The 16879-nt window shown below is 51.9% G+C and overlaps 7 protein-coding genes across 7 annotated transcripts; 3 read left to right on the forward strand and 4 right to left on the reverse strand.

Annotated features, from left to right (window-relative positions):
- Window positions 1-227: 227 nt before the first annotated feature.
- EV422DRAFT_524462 (uncharacterized protein) lies at window positions 228-2743 on the reverse strand. Its single transcript, XM_053069989.1, has 7 exons — window positions 2490-2743; window positions 2013-2418; window positions 1846-1946; window positions 1134-1779; window positions 978-1074; window positions 603-915; window positions 228-529 (listed from the first exon to the last, which is right to left on the reverse strand). Exons 1-7 carry the CDS (start codon window positions 2679-2681, stop codon window positions 473-475), a joined length of 1812 nt encoding a protein of 603 aa, XP_052926867.1. The 5' UTR covers window positions 2682-2743; the 3' UTR covers window positions 228-472.
- Window positions 2744-3374: 631 nt separating this feature from the next.
- EV422DRAFT_566239 (uncharacterized protein) lies at window positions 3375-4358 on the forward strand (the record flags this gene model as incomplete). The annotated part of the gene is made up of 1 exon (XM_053072408.1): window positions 3375-4358. One exon carries the CDS (start codon window positions 3375-3377, stop codon window positions 4356-4358), a length of 984 nt encoding a protein of 327 aa, XP_052926868.1.
- A 1600-nt stretch (window positions 4359-5958) lies between these two features.
- Window positions 5959-8735, reverse strand: EV422DRAFT_403683 (uncharacterized protein). Its single transcript, XM_053066969.1, has 8 exons — window positions 8470-8735; window positions 7302-8394; window positions 7137-7238; window positions 6975-7070; window positions 6659-6911; window positions 6488-6601; window positions 6312-6409; window positions 5959-6239 (listed from the first exon to the last, which is right to left on the reverse strand). The coding sequence occupies exons 1-8, from the start codon at window positions 8595-8597 to the stop codon at window positions 6063-6065; spliced, it is 2061 nt and encodes a 686-aa protein (XP_052926869.1). The 5' UTR covers window positions 8598-8735; the 3' UTR covers window positions 5959-6062.
- A 601-nt stretch (window positions 8736-9336) lies between these two features.
- Window positions 9337-11313, reverse strand: EV422DRAFT_550373 (guanine(37)-N1-methyltransferase; the record flags this gene model as incomplete). Its single annotated transcript, XM_053071762.1, has 9 exons — window positions 9337-9486; window positions 9553-9665; window positions 9746-10037; window positions 10101-10340; window positions 10404-10514; window positions 10576-10640; window positions 10709-10876; window positions 10971-11095; window positions 11174-11313. 9 exons carry the CDS (start codon window positions 11311-11313, stop codon window positions 9337-9339), a joined length of 1404 nt encoding a protein of 467 aa, XP_052926870.1.
- A 394-nt stretch (window positions 11314-11707) lies between these two features.
- Window positions 11708-12446, forward strand: EV422DRAFT_550374 (CoaE-domain-containing protein; the record flags this gene model as incomplete). Its single annotated transcript, XM_053071763.1, has 2 exons — window positions 11708-12304; window positions 12408-12446. The coding sequence occupies 2 exons, from the start codon at window positions 11708-11710 to the stop codon at window positions 12444-12446; spliced, it is 636 nt and encodes a 211-aa protein (XP_052926871.1).
- A 353-nt stretch (window positions 12447-12799) lies between these two features.
- On the forward strand, window positions 12800-14539 carry EV422DRAFT_566242 (YIF1-domain-containing protein; the record flags this gene model as incomplete). Its single annotated transcript, XM_053072409.1, has 7 exons — window positions 12800-13402; window positions 13470-13580; window positions 13643-13742; window positions 13809-13890; window positions 13960-14115; window positions 14183-14279; window positions 14378-14539. 7 exons carry the CDS (start codon window positions 12800-12802, stop codon window positions 14537-14539), a joined length of 1311 nt encoding a protein of 436 aa, XP_052926872.1.
- A 383-nt stretch (window positions 14540-14922) lies between these two features.
- On the reverse strand, window positions 14923-16033 carry EV422DRAFT_403729 (uncharacterized protein). The gene is made up of 5 exons (XM_053066970.1): window positions 15847-16033; window positions 15527-15788; window positions 15377-15457; window positions 15248-15283; window positions 14923-15182 (listed from the first exon to the last, which is right to left on the reverse strand). Exons 1-5 carry the CDS (start codon window positions 15866-15868, stop codon window positions 15146-15148), a joined length of 438 nt encoding a protein of 145 aa, XP_052926873.1. The 5' UTR covers window positions 15869-16033; the 3' UTR covers window positions 14923-15145.
- Between the last annotated feature and the right edge of the window lie 846 nt (window positions 16034-16879).

Below are 16879 nucleotides of genomic sequence, written 5' to 3' on the forward strand. Positions count from 1 at the left end.
AGCGCTGCAAAATCTCCTGACTTGTCAGTACGCAATGAGAAGGCCGGATGGCAGAGATGAGAGACGCGGCATCTCGACGTGGGATTTGACGCGAGATTACCTAAGCCGCCGACGCGAGAGACGCGAGAGAGATATGCAGCTCGATGCGGGCAGCAGGCATGCCAAGACACAGGATAACAGTAATGTGGTTGAACCACCGAGGCGAACACCAGATGCAGTAATGAGTTATGCGAAGACGCTGCATTCGTCCATCGGCTATCCTGCGAGAGTGTCTCTCGTACAATTGAAATATGGAAATCTGGTAAGTTTCAACTTCTAAGTTCGGCGTCCTATCTAGCCTGTAATAGGAGTGGGCCTTCGCTGTGTAACAACGACTGGGCCCTATATCATTCCGCTAGACGGCTGGTCACCAAGACATTTTGGCGACCGTTGCGAGATACGCCTGCCAAAGAAGAGCTTGTCGCGCAGCTCCTCAACGATCCTCCTGCGTAGAAACAGCGAGCACCGTTTCTAATTTTCGCTTCTGGTTCTGCGTGCTGCGAAGGTCAGTGAATGACTCCCAACATGAGAAGCATCGCACTATACAAATCAGATGCTCATACCCTTGTCATCCGATCTGTATGTGGCGGAGGAGGCAATCGTTTCTTCTCCCGTTTGACCTTCACGGCCGGTGGTGGCGGTTCCGTGATTGCAACAGTGCGAGTAACAGCCGCCGGAGTAAGCCTCCCGCTGCGCCGCGGAATAACAGGATTCGAATCCGGCTTTCCATCCTCTACAATCAGAATCGGAGACGCAGTCCGTGTGATGACGTCTGCTGCATCTGGAGAGTGCTGTGGAGCGGCTGTAACCGAAGTCATAACAGCCACTTCATTGTTACTCTCATCCTTCGCCGGGGAATACGTCAGGTCAAACCAACTATGCAACAAAAACTAAAGTTTAGTTCCGACGCAAATCGAATGATTCGGTTCCACGGGTACCTGTCTTCTCCGAAATCCAGTGGATAGACGCCTCCTGTGCCGTTCTGGACATATGGCAGCAGCGACCGATTTCGATGCTCGGGGGGCAGAAAACCTGCTGCGAACATGTTCAACAAATGCCCGACTGAGTAACCGCACACCCTCTTGCACCCCTACCTGTTCGAACAGCTTGCTGCGAATTCCTGAATTGCGTCAATGCAGGAGCTACACTCACACCCACGGCGCCGTTGATTTCAGAAATGAAAGACTCGCGGACAGAACCGTCAGGCAACATCACTGTCTGCTGGGTAAAATTAACTGCAGGGGTCTTTACGTCGTTGCTTGCTAGATTCCCGAGCCGGTGACCATCAAGGCTCAACCTGCCTTCTATCGACGGATGATGGTGGATAGAGCCAGGTCCACGCGGCATCAAGGGCGAATTGGGTAGCGGCGGCTCAATGCTCTTTACGAGCGTTTCCATGCGTTCCAGGAACGACTCCAAGCGTGCTTCCACTTTTTTCGCCGATTCCGCAGAATGAGTATGCAATAGGGCGGAAATAGTATCTATATCACATCCAGGCGGGACCGAGGGTGGATTGGGTGGCGGTGGCTCAATGCTCTTTACGAGCGCTTCCACACGTTCCATGAACGACTCCAAGCGCGCTTCCACTTGTTTCTCCGATTCCGCAGAATGGGTATGCAACAGGCTGGAGATAGTGTCTACATCTGCCTTTCCTGCTATCGCCTCTCGTGCTTGCTGCGATTGCGTCCCTGTTATTTCCGACAGAATGTGATCCTGGCGACTATGCACAGCCCGGTGTTCCTGCAATGCAATATGCTTAGCGAGCTTCCTTGCTCGTGTGGCCCGAAATGATGTAGGCAACCCTACCGCGCTGAGCTCATCAATGCGCTGATTGAGTTTAAGGAACTCGCCACTGATGACATTATTCCGACCAGTCTGACCGGTAACCGTATGCAAGCGCTCCTTGACTGTCCAAACAATCAATGCTGTGCCCGTTTGCGTTGACGGCCGGAACGAATCAACTAGAAACCCACCTTGCTCATCCAACTTAGACAGGATCTCTCTGCTTTGGAGCGCAGCGGCGTGTTTGACAGCCAATTTCGCTTCATCCACAACGACGTTCCTTAGATTTTGCAGCTGATTCAAAGCAACCTTCGTTTGCCGCAGCATATCTCCCATCAACGCCTCGAGATCTTTCTTCAGGACGAAAGTCATCGCCTCCGCTTGACGCGTCACAGTGGACCCGGAATGCGATTGCATTTGCGACGCGGGATAATTGAGGGAAGGCGTCTGCGAAATCGGCGGAGTCCCCGGGAAATGGATTCCGCTTGAGCCTAAACTGAAGCCAAGTACTGGCGAAGCGGGTTCATTGCTTCTGTTATGGTGGCCTGCCTGGATAAATGCTGGTGCCTTTGCAAGGGTCTGGAAGCGAGATGAGGGCTAACGCAAAGGTGTCGAGTTAGGAAGGTCTCCCTCGCCCCCCCATGATCATTTGGAACGGACTCGCTAACCTTCCTTATAATGGACTCTGCCTCTACGAGAGCATTTCCCGTCACCTTCGAAACTGCTGAGCGTTGTCCCTGCACTGGTCTGGTTCCAAAAAGTGGAGGACTATAGCCTTGGGAGTCAACGAGCCCGTCGTCTGCAGCTGGGTTTTGACTAGCTGCGAGTTGCGACAGTGTGCCTGCGACTTTCTGAGCCATCTGCTCGGCAGCGACTTGCTTATACACAAGGTAGATGCTTAGACGATGTCAATCTTGGGCAGTTGCGGAGGTTCGGTTCCAACGCGCAATCTCGAGTCACGTCACGTACAGTACGGAATGAGACTGCTCATGTCACATGAGCAATCAATAAGATACAATCGTTATCTGTATCACGTTTGGAATACAGACGCGATGCGTGATCATTAGCAATGTACAACAGGGTTGTGTTCATCAATAAAGCGCGTAAGATAAAAGGACAACCACACACGATCGCAGTTCGAGAGAACGAAAGAGTGGGTTGGAAGACGCGAGGCAGGGTGGGATCACGTGGTTTATAATTGGGCTATTAGTCAGGACGGGATGGGCAGCTGCCTGAATGCCTTCGGAGTTCTCTTTCTTTCTTTCTTTACATCCTTGCGCATTTTCTCACGCTATAGACATTAGAACACCACTCCCTCCCACCCCTTGTGTTCTTATGTACTACTGCGTACTGCTGATGCACGCCAATACACTGCTTCTTCATCCACATCGTTATTCGTGAGTGTGTAGGGAGGGCGCCGAGCACAGGAAACCCAGTCCCCAGGGCTCGCCAACGCACAGACCACTATCAAACAATACAACAGTGAATAGATGTGCCTTCTCCCTTTTGTCATACTTTGCTATAGCCCAATATTCTCACTACCGAGCGATGCGATGGAAGTCTCCAACGTCTTGGGAGCTACAACGGGCAGTACAGACCGGCAGCTGAGCCCCGGCGAGTTCTTCAGCTCCGACGAGCGAGAAAGTAAAGACGACGATCAGATCAAGGCCGAGCTACATACCTATCTTGCCGAGTATCTCTGTGGCTGTAACAAAAATACGTGGATCACCAAGCTGCGTAACGTACTGAGAAGTATACCTGACCAACTGTTGCCCAGCATAACGGTCAAAGCATTGATTTCCAGCGCACCGGTCTTCTCCGTATGGTCAAGCGACGTATCGCAAACCTGGTCTCGAAAGTTGTTATCATCATCTACCGGATTGGCCACAGCTCCAGGATCGACCTTTTCTGAAGCGTTCGCAACTCGCAAACAATGCACCTGGTCATCGATGGTCAAGCGCGGGATGAGCATGGATATTGACGGTTCAATATCCCGTGAACCTTTGTACGTGTTATCTCGTACCGAAGCTACGGGGCGAGAATGCATGGCAACCAATATTAGCGAGGCGAAGGAGCGTGGGTCGTACCACGAGATCAAGAAGATCGCCACCTGGTATCTGACAGAGAGGACCAACGGTAATCTTCCTGCCCTAGATGAAGCTGCCGAGTATGCGTTGCAAATGCAAGGCATACAAGAGCAACGAGAACAGGACAAGCGTAGGGAAGACCGCAAACGGAAGTTGGAAGAACGCGAGGAGGGTGAGAAGAAGACGACCAAACGAGCAAAGCACCTTCGTATGCCAGCGGAAGAAGTGCAACACAGGAAAGAAAAGGCGGAACGAAGGGAAAAAAACCCGACAGCGACACCAGTTTCAAAGAAATCCAGAGCCAACGTGGCCAAAGAGAAGCAAGCCACCAAACGAATTCGTGCGATCTCTTTCCGTTTCTACCCACGGCCTGAACTGGAGAGCACCCTCAGCGCTTGGTTACGCATAGCGGATTTTATCGATGATCACGTTAAAGAAGTCCTCGATTGATTTGCTACACAAGGCGAAAAACCGAGCTTTCCTTACCTTCGCGAGACGTACGTCTGTCTCTCAAGGAAAGAATACGAAAGGCATCTGAAGGCAGGTACGCAATCCACCTTGAGTGACCTGGACAAACGCGTTCGTTACATCGACATGCCGTACGACGTTCAACAAGCGGTAGCTCAGGAGAGCGCGGACAACGTGCAGTCGGCACAGACAAACTATGAGAAAGGTCACAACTCTGGATATGAGACAAGAGGAAGAGACCCTTCCCGTCGATGGAAGACTCTCAAGTTTCTTGCCGCTGGAATGTGCGTTCGTACCGACGGAGAGGTCGTGATGTTTCCAACCTTCAATCCGGAGGCTGACAGCGGAGTATACCTGAAGGACGATCTGATTCATTTTCTCTGTCATGAGCAATGGCAGACGAGCCGTCACCGCGGAGTTAGACGTGAGAACCGGCGTTACGAACCCACCAAACACTGGGAAAATCACTTAACGTGTGGGAAGACGAAAGGCGGACGAAGCTTCACTGTCCGCCATGACTCGTTGACAGGAAGGTGGTTCCTGATCATGGCCTACAACGTTTGGCAGAAGGGTGCCCCTTTCCGCCAAGAAAAGCTAGAAGAGATCTTAAAAGATACCCGACGATGCGCGAAACGCGCTAGAAACTGGGTCCGGCATCAGGAGGAACTGTTCAACGTCAGTCACGCGAAGGGTAACATGTGTGCTATCGACCCTGGGGTTCGGGTGCCTTGGACTTGCTACGATGTCCACGAGAGAAGCTTTTACGACGTCTATCCCGACCTGTGCAATGTACTTGCTAACCGGTACAACGACATTGCTCTTCGTCAGCAACGTCAATCATTGGGAAACTGCAACCGGACCGCACGTAAGAAGTGACGCAAGGGAAAACGTAGGTGGAAAAAGAAGGACGATCCATTGAAGCGACGCAAAAAGAAAACTCTCTGGAGGAAAAGCCATGCTTACCATCTCTCGCGACTCTACGAGAAAGCCAACGGTCTGGTCCGACATGCCCACAACGCCTTTGCGAACGCGCTCGTTAGACAATACGACATGATCGTTCTACCGGAGTTCATGACGGCCGGCATGGTTCGCCGACGCCGCAAACTTTTGAAACTCCCACCGTTATCTAACGATCCGGGGGACGACAGCAACAATCGAGTGCCCCGTGAAGGGAGTTTTCGATTGCACAAAACCACTCGGAAAGTTATGCAGAATATATCACACCATGCATTTCGCCAACGGTTGTTCGCCAAGGCCGAAGCCGATCCTTATCGACGAAAGGATGTGATATGCACCACGGAGGAATACACGACCAAGCAATGTCCGTTCTGCCATTTCGTACATCATACGATTGGCAGCAACAAGGTCTTCAGATGTGGGAATGCAGAGTGTGGCTTTGTTGGTGGGCATGATTGTGTGGGAGCATTCAATATCGGTCTTCGATCGATTGTGAAGAACGAGATTGCTCCCCGCACATAGTTTGCTATTCATTGTCCCTACCTACCGGGACGGGGAGGACAACCGAGACGATATACTTTGTGATGGATTGGTATAGGCACTCCCCATTAGATAGGTGTAAGCCTCATCAGACGCACTGAATTTGTTTGTTGTTCTCGCAAGCAAAATAATCTACCAATGTCCGCCAAAACTATATATATCGGACACCTCGTCCTGCCCCCCACTATATCACACAGATACGGGTGATCGTCTACGCTCAGGAGCACTGCCGATAGGATGGTGCTTGGCCCATTCAGTCAAGGTGATGTTGTACGTCTTCTTGAGCAGTCCACTGTTATGGAAAGGCGAAAGATATGCACCGGGTCCTGGCGAAGAAGCAGATCCGGAGGATTTAAACCGTTTTTCCTGCATGTAGGGGGTTGTATTAATATTTCCACATGAGAATGACTCCCTCCGGAAAGCGTGGATGCGTCTTACCGTTGTCATGATCTTCCCACTGCCCCTTCGCACATTCCGCTTGTCCAGTACTTGCGGCTCATACTGTCCCGGACCAGGAAGATTTGCTTCGATATTCGCTGATATTCAGGAGATTGTAAGTGCGGTCAGGTTCCTTCCCATGGTCATCTGACAAAAGAGCCGCTCGGCCCCATTACCTTGAAATATTTCACGCCGCGTTCCGCTGACCATTCCGCTCAATTTCGGAACTCGATGCTTTTTCAGTGCCTCATACGCCTTGCCCAGCTCATAAGCACCTGGCGGTGGTAGTTCTGCGAAACTTACTGTTTAGCATCAGCCGGTATGCTGTACGCAAAATCAGGTCTCACCTGCATGCTGCGTTCCCGTGAATCGTTCTGTTTGCGAGCCGAAAACGGGAATGTGCGCCTTGGCGGGATTGACCAGTAGGTGTCCAAGTTTGAAATGTGTTGGTCCTTGATCCATCATTCGTGTCATCCTGGTTACGGGCCGACTTCCGGCTGATCGCGACCGTGTTGAGTTAGCGACCTGTTCGTGCGCTTCCTGCTCAGCTAGAGCGTCCGCTTGTGTTTGATTGTAGGCTCCCGGACCGGGGTTCAGATTCTGTTGGGAATATCATGAGAGACGTGTGATGTGATCATCGGGGCTCGCGGATGACCTGCTTACTAGTTTCGGCTGTGGAAAACGTTCGGTCACTGAGCCGAATGCGTCATACCGCATCTTCTGCGCTTTCTTTGTGATTCTCTGTGCTAGACTGTCGATCTACAGAGGAGGTTCTCATAGTTATAGTCAAAACTGGTCCACCCACGTAGTCACACCGGACCTTACCTCTTCGACGCTATAGCTACCCGGGGCCGGTGTTGAGCGAACTCTATCATCTCGTTCAAACCTGGATGCAGTTGCACCAAACGACTGAGATACGAGCGGCCTCTGCATGCAATGAAGGATCTATAAGCGTGCTCCGACCCAAGTCTAAAGAAAGGTTCCACAAACCTTCTTAGTGGGCTTATCTGAGACATGGTAAGCGCCTGGAGCAGGAGTATTCGTCTGCTCCGTCACCGAAAAGTGCGCTGGATCAAGATGCCCTGTGGTCGTTGCGAAGCGGATACGTCCCCTCGGTCTCGCCAGGTTCTCTGTAAGCGGCGATCTCACTTCATATTGTCCTGGCCCGGGTATGTTTTTCTTTTTACAATCCTTCAAAATCTCATCCGTCACGCGCACACAGGGCGCCAAGGTCATGATGGCCGCCTCGTTGCCGGTTCCGGCTTTCTGGAAATACTGCTGGACTTGCGAAGACTCGTAGAGGCCAGGCGCTGGCGTATCGTATATCTTGAAAGTCAGCCGCCCACCATTCTCTGCTGAATCGTGCGCGAAAGAAGGACCCCGATGCTCGTGGCGTGCCCGCTCAGCAAACGACGTTATAGAGTTGTAAGCAGGCTCCGAGTTGGCTTTTTCTTTTGGTGGTTTGCGCGGCACCAGGTCGCCTTCGGAGTTCTCGCGGAAACCGAACGCCATTCGAGGAGGGGGTATACTCGGCGCTCCATGCTTCCTCTTCCACACAATCTTCCGGTTTTTATTTGGCACCGGGTATGTTGGCGGCTTCTTGCCGGTTGGGATGAGATGCCCGTGTATCGACGGCTCAGCTCCATCGACCTCCGCATCCAGGTCCGCACCCTCGGGCCCATGAGCCGCGGCGATGGCTGCTTGTTCCAGGGTGACATCGGCGGGTGCATCTGTGATCAACTTCTGCACTTTCGCTGGTGTATCCCATTTGGCATCCCGCCCAGGCTGTCTCGTCAATGGGTGCGTCCTACTGCCAAACTCCGGCTCGTGCATCTTCACCACCTTCTTTGCGACGTGGAGTGCAATGTCATCGTAGAACCCTTCATAGGTCCCTGGGCCGGGTGTCGTGCTGTTGACTTTTCCGAACCGTGAGACCTTTGACATGCCAAACTCTGGCGCTTTGTGTGGGCTGTGGAGCGCCGGTCGTAGGAGCTCAACGGGATATTGACCTGGTGCTGGCCCCCGGATGACGGATTGATCGAAGAATGATGAGCGTGGGGTTAGGGAGGAGAATGGTGCATAGCTAGAGGGAAAGCGTCGATAAATCAGTAAGGTCCGCTGATACAATGATCCGTAGCTAAAGCCATCTTCCACATACCCCTCAGTCCCATGCAGTTTTCCAGCATAAAGCGCAATGTCATCGGGGGTGTAAGCTCCCGGCCCGAGCTTTGGATTGGCATGATCGGCATCGGGGGCCATAAATCGTCTTTCAGAGCGAGAGTACATGGCTGGCGGCTTTTCAGTCCAATGAGTCCAACGAGATATTTCCACAGGTATGGCCTGAAGTGAACGCCGTTGGGAAAAGGAAAAGATGGCACGCCGTCGAAGTAAGGCAGGTGCCACAAAGAGAAAGGGGAATTTACGTATGCTGCCACATTCGCACGGCGCAAATTCCTGGACTCCAAATGTCCGAACCCCGTGAAGCAAGCAGTTTAAGCTTATTTTTTGGAAGCTTGCGCTTCCCTAGCCCCAACTCCGATTTGAGATACACCAAATGCACAGCAAACAATCAGCGAAGCGAGTTCTCACAATAATAGTAAGTTGTCCTTTTCTACGACATGCGCATGGGCGGGGTTGCGTATTGTCAGAAATTCGACAGCGGTTAACAAATGACGGCGCGAATTAGTGTCACTTCATGGAAAACCCCAACCGAGAGTGATGATGGAGCACGGAAAATTATACTCCGACGGAGAGCGCGGGAAAGGTGGTTGCACCTACAATATGATAGCTAATAAATAATCTATGAACATGCGGTGGGGCCGCGCGATTCTCAATCTATCTTCGCTCGTTTGCTATTCTCGGCAGTGTCAATGCCAGCATTGCCCCGTTCAGCTTTGCGTTTCTGGATCCTTCAAGAGGAAGTGAAAGCGGAGAGTGTAAGTCTTCTATAGGAGAGCACAATCAGACCAGAGAACCGGGAACAGCAAACGTTACAGTTTACATCCACCCCCGCATCGCTATTTGCCTACCTTAATGCTTCAGGCTCAGCATATGCGACTTCGGATGGCAGCCGGAAACTGATGCAGAGCATTTCTTTATTCGGCGCTACATTCCGCACATTGTGTACTTCGATGAGGTTACTCCCTAGAGATGCGCCGATAACCTTTTCGACACGCTAATGACAAATGTGGCGGGTGAGACCATCATCCTCCCCGGGTTTCCACATCTGCAATGGGCATACCTTGATGACGTCCGCCGATGGATCCTCCTCTTTCGAGAAACAGTGACAGTGAATAATGGGCAGTTTGTCCTGCGAGATGATTTCCCGATTATGGAATAGGCCTCGGAATGCATCTAAAGGTGTAAACACGGAAAAAGAGGGAGTGCGAAGATTGTCAGCTGCGAATAAGCAATGCAGTTTGAGCTCGTCATACCCAGAAACTCGATCGCTGTTGCGGGCAGGTTCATGACGTAGTGATCGAACCATCTGAACCCAGCTTTTGGTTCCAGTGGTCCGAGAGAGACGGGAGCTGGAGCTTTTAGATCCTTCTCTTCGATATTCGGACTGCCGTCTAGAGCGACAGTAGCCTTGCTTCCTCGGGGTCTTCTCGAAGGCGGGATTTTACTTCGCAGGGTATCCCATGGGCCCGATGAGTTCAAGTCGTCCAAAGATTGCCAAACGAAATCGCGTCCATCCATGTTATATGGCTTCACTAGATGCTCAACCTGAACAGGCCTTTGGTAAGACCCACATCCAGAAGATGTTGAGATTCGCCGATTCACCTTTACCTTATTTATTTTGATATTCTCGCAGAGGAATTCGTAACTTGATGGGTTCAGATCGTTTGCAAACACCACGAGCTTCTTGTTCTTTGCAGCTGGCACGGCATATGGACCTACACCGGCCATTACATCACAAACGAGCCCGTTTTTCTTGAATTTCTTGACAATACGTTCATGCTCCCCTTGCAAACGTGAGTTCCAATAAACGCGCGAGAAGTCGAACCGGAACTTGCAATTACTCTCATTCTGTCGGGTCAGAAACTCGGCATGAGCAACGGTTATCAAATGGTCAAAAGCGAGTGTTCTTACTAGCTCCGCCATTAAGTCGTTCTCCCCAGCAAGGAGCTCCATCTCAAAAAACCGGAACGTGTTGTCAATGTTGCCGGTCTTGTTCACGATGGTTCGCAAAGACTTGTTTTTCTGAGACACAGACATCATAAATGCAGGTTCGAAAGCAGGCCGAGTCGTTGCCATCTCTTACATCCAGTAACACCTCTCCAATGATGCTCTTATACGGCAGGAATTGATCTCTGAGATTCAGATGTGCTGGAGTGAGATGAGACGGTCAGCACGTAACGTCGGTAGGGGGGATGCTACACTCAGTAATCACATACCAATATGCCCGACTGCCTCGTACGCTCCAGGCACGTCAATGTCATCGGGCAAAATGGACCTGAGCACCTGCTCCGATGTCCAATAGTCGTAGTCCAGATCAAGTCTGTATTGCGTGATTTCGGCGTTCTCCCGTGTTGCAAACTCCTTGACCGGCGTCGGAAGGCTGTCTACATCACAATACTTCGAGGTCAAAAACGGTCTTCAGCCAGCGAAAGAGCGCTAGTGCCATCGTCCCGACGGATATGTGCTGTAGTGCTGTACCTTTGGAGACGGCCTTGAGTGGGTTCAAGAGCAGTAAACGCCTTGCCGCCTTCTTCGTTTCTCCGGCTGCAAGATCAGCCGGATCCTCCACTATGCCCCGAAGGCGAGGGACCTCCAATATGTAACTAGCAGAGTACCGTTGTCGTTGTCTTAAGTCCTGTTGCCGCTTATACTGTCCGTTCGCTTCCGACAATTGCGCTTACCCTCCCTTTAATTCCTTCATCGCCCTTGCGCATGCAGGCGCAGGTAGCCGGAGCGCTGTAAGCTCCAGCGTCTGCTTGAACAAGTCCCTGTTCAGCTTTGACAAGCCTTTGTTGGCTGGTGGTGCTAGGGACAGAGACATAATGGTAGCTTCGACGAATGAAAAATGGCTTCCAAGTCCAACGAACGCTCAGGAAATCGGCTTCTGGATAGTATTGCCCTGTGGTACAGTTGAGGGACCTTTTGCATAGACCTCGTAAAACGAATCCCTCAGGCGAGTCATAAGAGTCACTTCTCTCACGCAGTTTACTGTACCTCATGCACGCACCTGTGCACGCACGGAGGACGGGAGGACACTTTCGCCGAACACTTTCGGCTTGAAAAAGGTTGGACTATAGGTTGGAGCAGGTTGGAGCCTTCCAGAACAGGGACTGGCAGTGTAAGTTTGTTAAAACCCCACGCCTTATATAAGGCACTAGTGGACATCGTCAGGATCCTCAGCCTCCGGCAACCCCAACCAGAGCTCGATTCTCGCTATGCTTCTTATCGGCCTCACGGGCGGGATTGCGACCGGCAAGTCCACTGCCTCGCAGCACCTCACCAACTCCACCCCGCCTATTCCCATCATCGATGCCGACCTCATCGCCCGCCAAGTCATCACCCCACACCGCCCAGCGTACTATTCCCTTGTCCGCCACTTCGGCCTACAGATTATAAACCCAGAAACACTAGAAATCGATCGTGCAAAGCTAGGCGCAATTGTTTTCTCGGGTGATGATGTAGATGGACGGCAGCGGAAGGTCTTGAATGGAATAACGCATCCGGATATCAGGGCGGAGATGTTGCACTGTGCGCTGAAGTGCTTTTTAAGGGGAGAGCGGATGTGTGTGTTGGATACACCATTGCTGTTTGAGGCCGGGTTGTGGAAGGTGGTGAACGTAGTGATGGTGGTCTATTGCTCAGAACAAGCTCAACTCGCACGGCTCACAGCCCGGGACTCGCTCACGCCGACCGATGCCAAATCCCGCATCGCCTCCCAAATGCCTATCGACGAGAAGCGCCAGCGTGCTGATATCCTGATTGACAATTCCTCCGCAACCCCGGATGACATGCGCGCCCAACTGGACGCCGCTGTCACTAAACTTCGACCGGGGAGGATTAAAACGCTTTTGTGGTGGAGTTTGGGTCTGGGACCGGCAGTTCTCCTGTATGCCGCTGTCACCATGTATGTAGCAGGCAAAGGCGTTTGGGCAAGGTGGAGGGCAAGGAAGCTGATGGCGGAAGTGAGGAGGGTCGATACGGCAGCAGAACACCTGACATCATAGAGCCATGCGAAGGAAATACGACTAGTCAGGCGAATCTTCAAATAATGTAGCATGGTAGTGGACAGCGTGTAGCTAGATATCGTAGCAGCAGCCGAGGGCTTTTTGGGGAAGGCCGGTGTATTTAGAGTAATGTTTTTCACAAGGTAGTGTAAGTATCAAAAATCGTACAATAATGGTATGCGTTCGAGAACGACATCGGCCCTTGTGGCTTCCACGTCGCGACACACTTGAAGTTTTGGCCGTCACCTCAGCTTCACCATAACACCAAAACCTTGAAGCAGATCAGCATTACCACAAGGGACAATGTACAACTCGAACGGAACACCAACGCCGAGCTGGTCGCCACCTCCCATTCAGGCTCCCGTGCCTCAGCACCCGCAGCGGCCAGGGCCAATGTCATTCGGCAACGCGTCAGCCGGGGGATCTTATCCCGGCTCTCCTAAGCCGCACCAACCCCGAGGAGCTCCCCAGCAGCCGCAATTCAGACAGCAGCCACAGCAGCAGCCATTTCAGCAACAGCAGCAGTCATATGCGCAACAGCAAGCCTATAGCGCTCCATTTGCTGGAACCTCGAGTGCCACAGCGAGCGCCGCTGGGTTTACCCCGCAGCCTTATCACCGCCCGACACCGCACAATCCGTTGCAGCATCAGGCGTCCGGGGGGGATGTCTATGCGTCAGTGCCTACCCCGGCGTCACAAAGCGGGTTTGGCCAAAGTGCTGCAGCACCGTATGCTGCTGGACCATCGGGTTTCATGAACCCAGGCGCAACGCCAATGCAACAACAGCAACAACAACAGTGGGGAACAAACCTTATCAGTGACTTCCAGAGTAGTGCGGCAGGGCAATTGGGAATGCAGATTGGTGGAAAGGCGTTTGAGCAAGCGCAACAAAACCTGAACAAGAATGTACGTGGGTCGTTCGAAATCATGCGCCCGATTGGGATTACTGACTCGATAGATCCGTTGTTGACAGATCAATCGCTGGATAAACATACCACACTTGAAATACTATTTCAACGTCAGCAATTCCTACGTTCTCAATAAGATCCGCCTGCTTCTGTTTCCCTTCCGACATCCGCATATGGTGAGATCACATATCTCCCAGGTTTGAAGGAGATGACGGACACCTAATATGCGCTTCTATAGTCCTGGGCGCGACTCGTACTAAGGTCGGAGCAAAGTGGCCAGATGGAGGGCTATAAACCACCCCGAGAGGATCTCAACGCTCCTGATCTTTACATCCCAGGTGAGAAGTGATTTTTTTCTAACAGTTCATAAGTGGGGGCGGAAGCACTAATCAATCTCGCAACAGTGATGACGTTCGTTACGTATATCATTCTGGTTGGAATCAAGCTCGGGTTAGCAGATGCAGCAGCACCCGCAAAGGACAGATCGTGAGTGAGAGATCATGAGACCCATCTTGACATAGGAGAACGGAATAACTGATAGGGACGGCGACGCAGATTCACACCAGATGTCTTGGGAATCACTGGAACAACCGCATTAGTGATTGTCTCCACGGAGGTCCTTCTACTCAAGCTCGGATTCTACCTGTTGAATGTGACGACGGAAGTCCCATTCCTGGACCTCGTTTCGTATAGTGGATACAAGTTCTTGGGGTGCGCATCCAGTGTGCATTCAATGGACCATCGTTGAGCCGTTTCTGACTCGACCCCAATATTATAGGGTTATTGTATCCCTGATCGCCGCGATTCTAGCCCCGGCGTCTTGGATAACCTTCGCAGTACATGCTTACGGAATGCTCTGTCTAGGTTTTTTTACGGTACGTTTCCTCTGACGTTCTGCGCAGTCCGAGGGACCCATTTCTACTGTTTGGAAGTTCGCCCGCAACCATGGCTGACATACCTTTACACACCACAGCTAAGATCGCTCAAATACATCATTCTGCCAGAAGGGTTCACGACTGTGGACCCGTCAGCAAGACAGCGGCGTATTCAGTTCCTGTTTATCGTTGCCGCCGTGCAGATTGTTCTGTCAACCACGTTGGTGTTCTGGGTCGCTCGGGTCAAGCTCCCCAGCTGATTGGTGATTCCCCGCCTCATGACATCCCATCACCCCATTCTATGCAAACGGCATCAGATACAATGGCAGATTCGGGAGCTAAGCTGGAGATCCTCCTGGTTTTTTTCTTAGCTACCCATCAATTCTTGTACAAAAGCCACGCCAGGGTTTACCTGATGTGATGATCTATGCTTGAATGCCCACAAGACCAACGTACTGAAATCAGGGGTTGTTCTTGATTTTCGACTCGATTATACATAGTCGCTTGTTTACACCACCCATCTCCTATTTACACGCGCCCCGCCCCACGTGCCCACAGCGTGGATTCAGTTTGCCAATGTTTGCGACCACGAACAGTGGCCACTTTTCCGAGGCCTCTTCTAGCCCAGAACCTCTATAAAACAATCAAGCTGTCGCGGCTAGAGGTTCCGTTGCGAACGCCTTCCAGAATCTGTCGATGTCATCATCACTGAACGTTTCACATCTTTGGCTCGTCCAACACCGTTTATCGAAGCTCGTAGCGTGGTTGAGGGCCCGTTAGGCGATCACGGAGGCCTGCTTCCCATGAATGGTAACAAGCAGCTCGTCCCCGGAAAAGCTGCGCCCAGTCCAGCATTGCTGAAACAGTCAATACGGCCTCCGAGGATTGTTCAAGGGGTTCGGTCTTGATGCGCGATGTCAACACTGCCCTTTCTATCCAAACATCTCAATGCAAACAAAAAAACAGACCTGTACTTGTACGCTAGCATCATCCTTTTCCGATATCTGCGGAAGTGAGGTTGAGGGAATGCGATTTGGCAGGCACACTTTGCCATGAACGTCTGCCCTTGGCTGTTCGCGCATGGGCCCAGGACTTACACTTCAATATCATCTTCAGCTGCATCGACGTTGTCCCCAAGTTGCTGTCCAAGACCTGTCTTTGCTGGCCGTACCAATCCTCTGAAGGAACCATCAGACACACAAACTTCTGCGCCAACGCAAGCCCCTCTGGTATCATTCGATGCATACCCATTAATGGGAACGGTCACTCCCGACCCTTGCGCGCCCAATCCTGCCCCTTCGGTCCAACCCTGTTTCTGGAGCAGCCTGTAACCCGAGTTTGATTCATCTAGTTTGTTTTCGGCGTACTGATCCTTCGTCGAGGTTTTCAGGCCTGCCCGTTTTGCCTGTACTTCCGCTTCGAAGGACCTCAGAACATCTTTCGGAATGAAGTGAGCCAGATGATGTGCTGCGCCCGAGTCGACGGGTTCCGTGAGTGTCTTTGCGATTCCTATGACATGGATGAGTAGCGGTAACTGATAGCGGAGAGGGGAGTACCAGATCCCTACCTTCCGTCAATTGCATCTCCATAGCTCGTTTCTTGTGTAATGTTATAAGTTGACCTCGGTTCCCCAGTGCCAGAGAGTCGAAATGCCTACCTTGTGTTCAAAGGTGCCTCCGTCGACAATCTCATCCTCAGGGTATACCCATTTCGCACCGGCTTTGATCATTCCCGGCTTGTAAGCGTCGTGATATTCTTTGTAATTGGCGTTCCCATCTACTATATGTGTTGGCAAGAACCTTCCTGTTGTGCTCCTGCGGGTTGCGGGGCTGGGGGTCGATGCGTTTGTGGACGAATTGAGCCCCAGCGGAGCAGAATTATCCCAGCGACTTTTCCGTTTGGTTCCATATGCGCTAGGTTTAGCTTCCATGGCAAGCTTTTCTGCCACAGCTTTTGCATGTGCTAGGGCATCTGACCCTGCTTGGCCGGCTGCTTTTGATACATGCGCGGCGGTCGCGGGCAGACTGGGAACAGCGGAACAAACGCTTGGTGGAATATAAGCACACGAGAAAACCATTTCGAGGGAGTAGCTCCTGATAGTCGTACCCAACAGCATATTCTGGTTTACGCACTGTAGTGTAGGTGGCAGAGCCACCCAGTCCTATGAAAACCCGAGATGTATTCGATACACGCTCCTGCTCGTCCCCATCGTCATCCTCGAAAATTGAAGGCTTCGCAAGCTTTGAAAGCGCCACTACAGCAGACTTTTTCTTCAGTGGAACGCTTGTCGCCTTTTTCCTGCTGGTCTGCGCTATCAGGGGCGGCGCCGGTGGTTGTTTCTCCTCTTGCTGGTTCGAGGGCTTCTCTGCGTCTCTTTGCTGCTGCTGAACGAGGAAATTTGCTAAGAACGAGCCGTCGTTTGCAAATTGGTTAGCACTTTCCCCAGTAGACATGGCGCCGGTATGTTGCCGTTTGTTTGATGAGTGCCTTGCAAGCGTCACTCCAGGAGCTTGTGGAGTTGTGCGAAGGCTCGCCCTGCGCCACACACCTGCGCCACGCGTCGCAAGTTGCCCTTTGCATTTGCCTATTCCTGATTTGAA

This window comes from Fimicolochytrium jonesii (assembly GCF_025526975.1).
Source record: "Fimicolochytrium jonesii strain JEL569 chromosome Unknown EV422scaffold_7, whole genome shotgun sequence".
Lineage (NCBI taxonomy): Eukaryota > Fungi > Chytridiomycota > Chytridiomycetes > Spizellomycetales > Powellomycetaceae > Fimicolochytrium > Fimicolochytrium jonesii.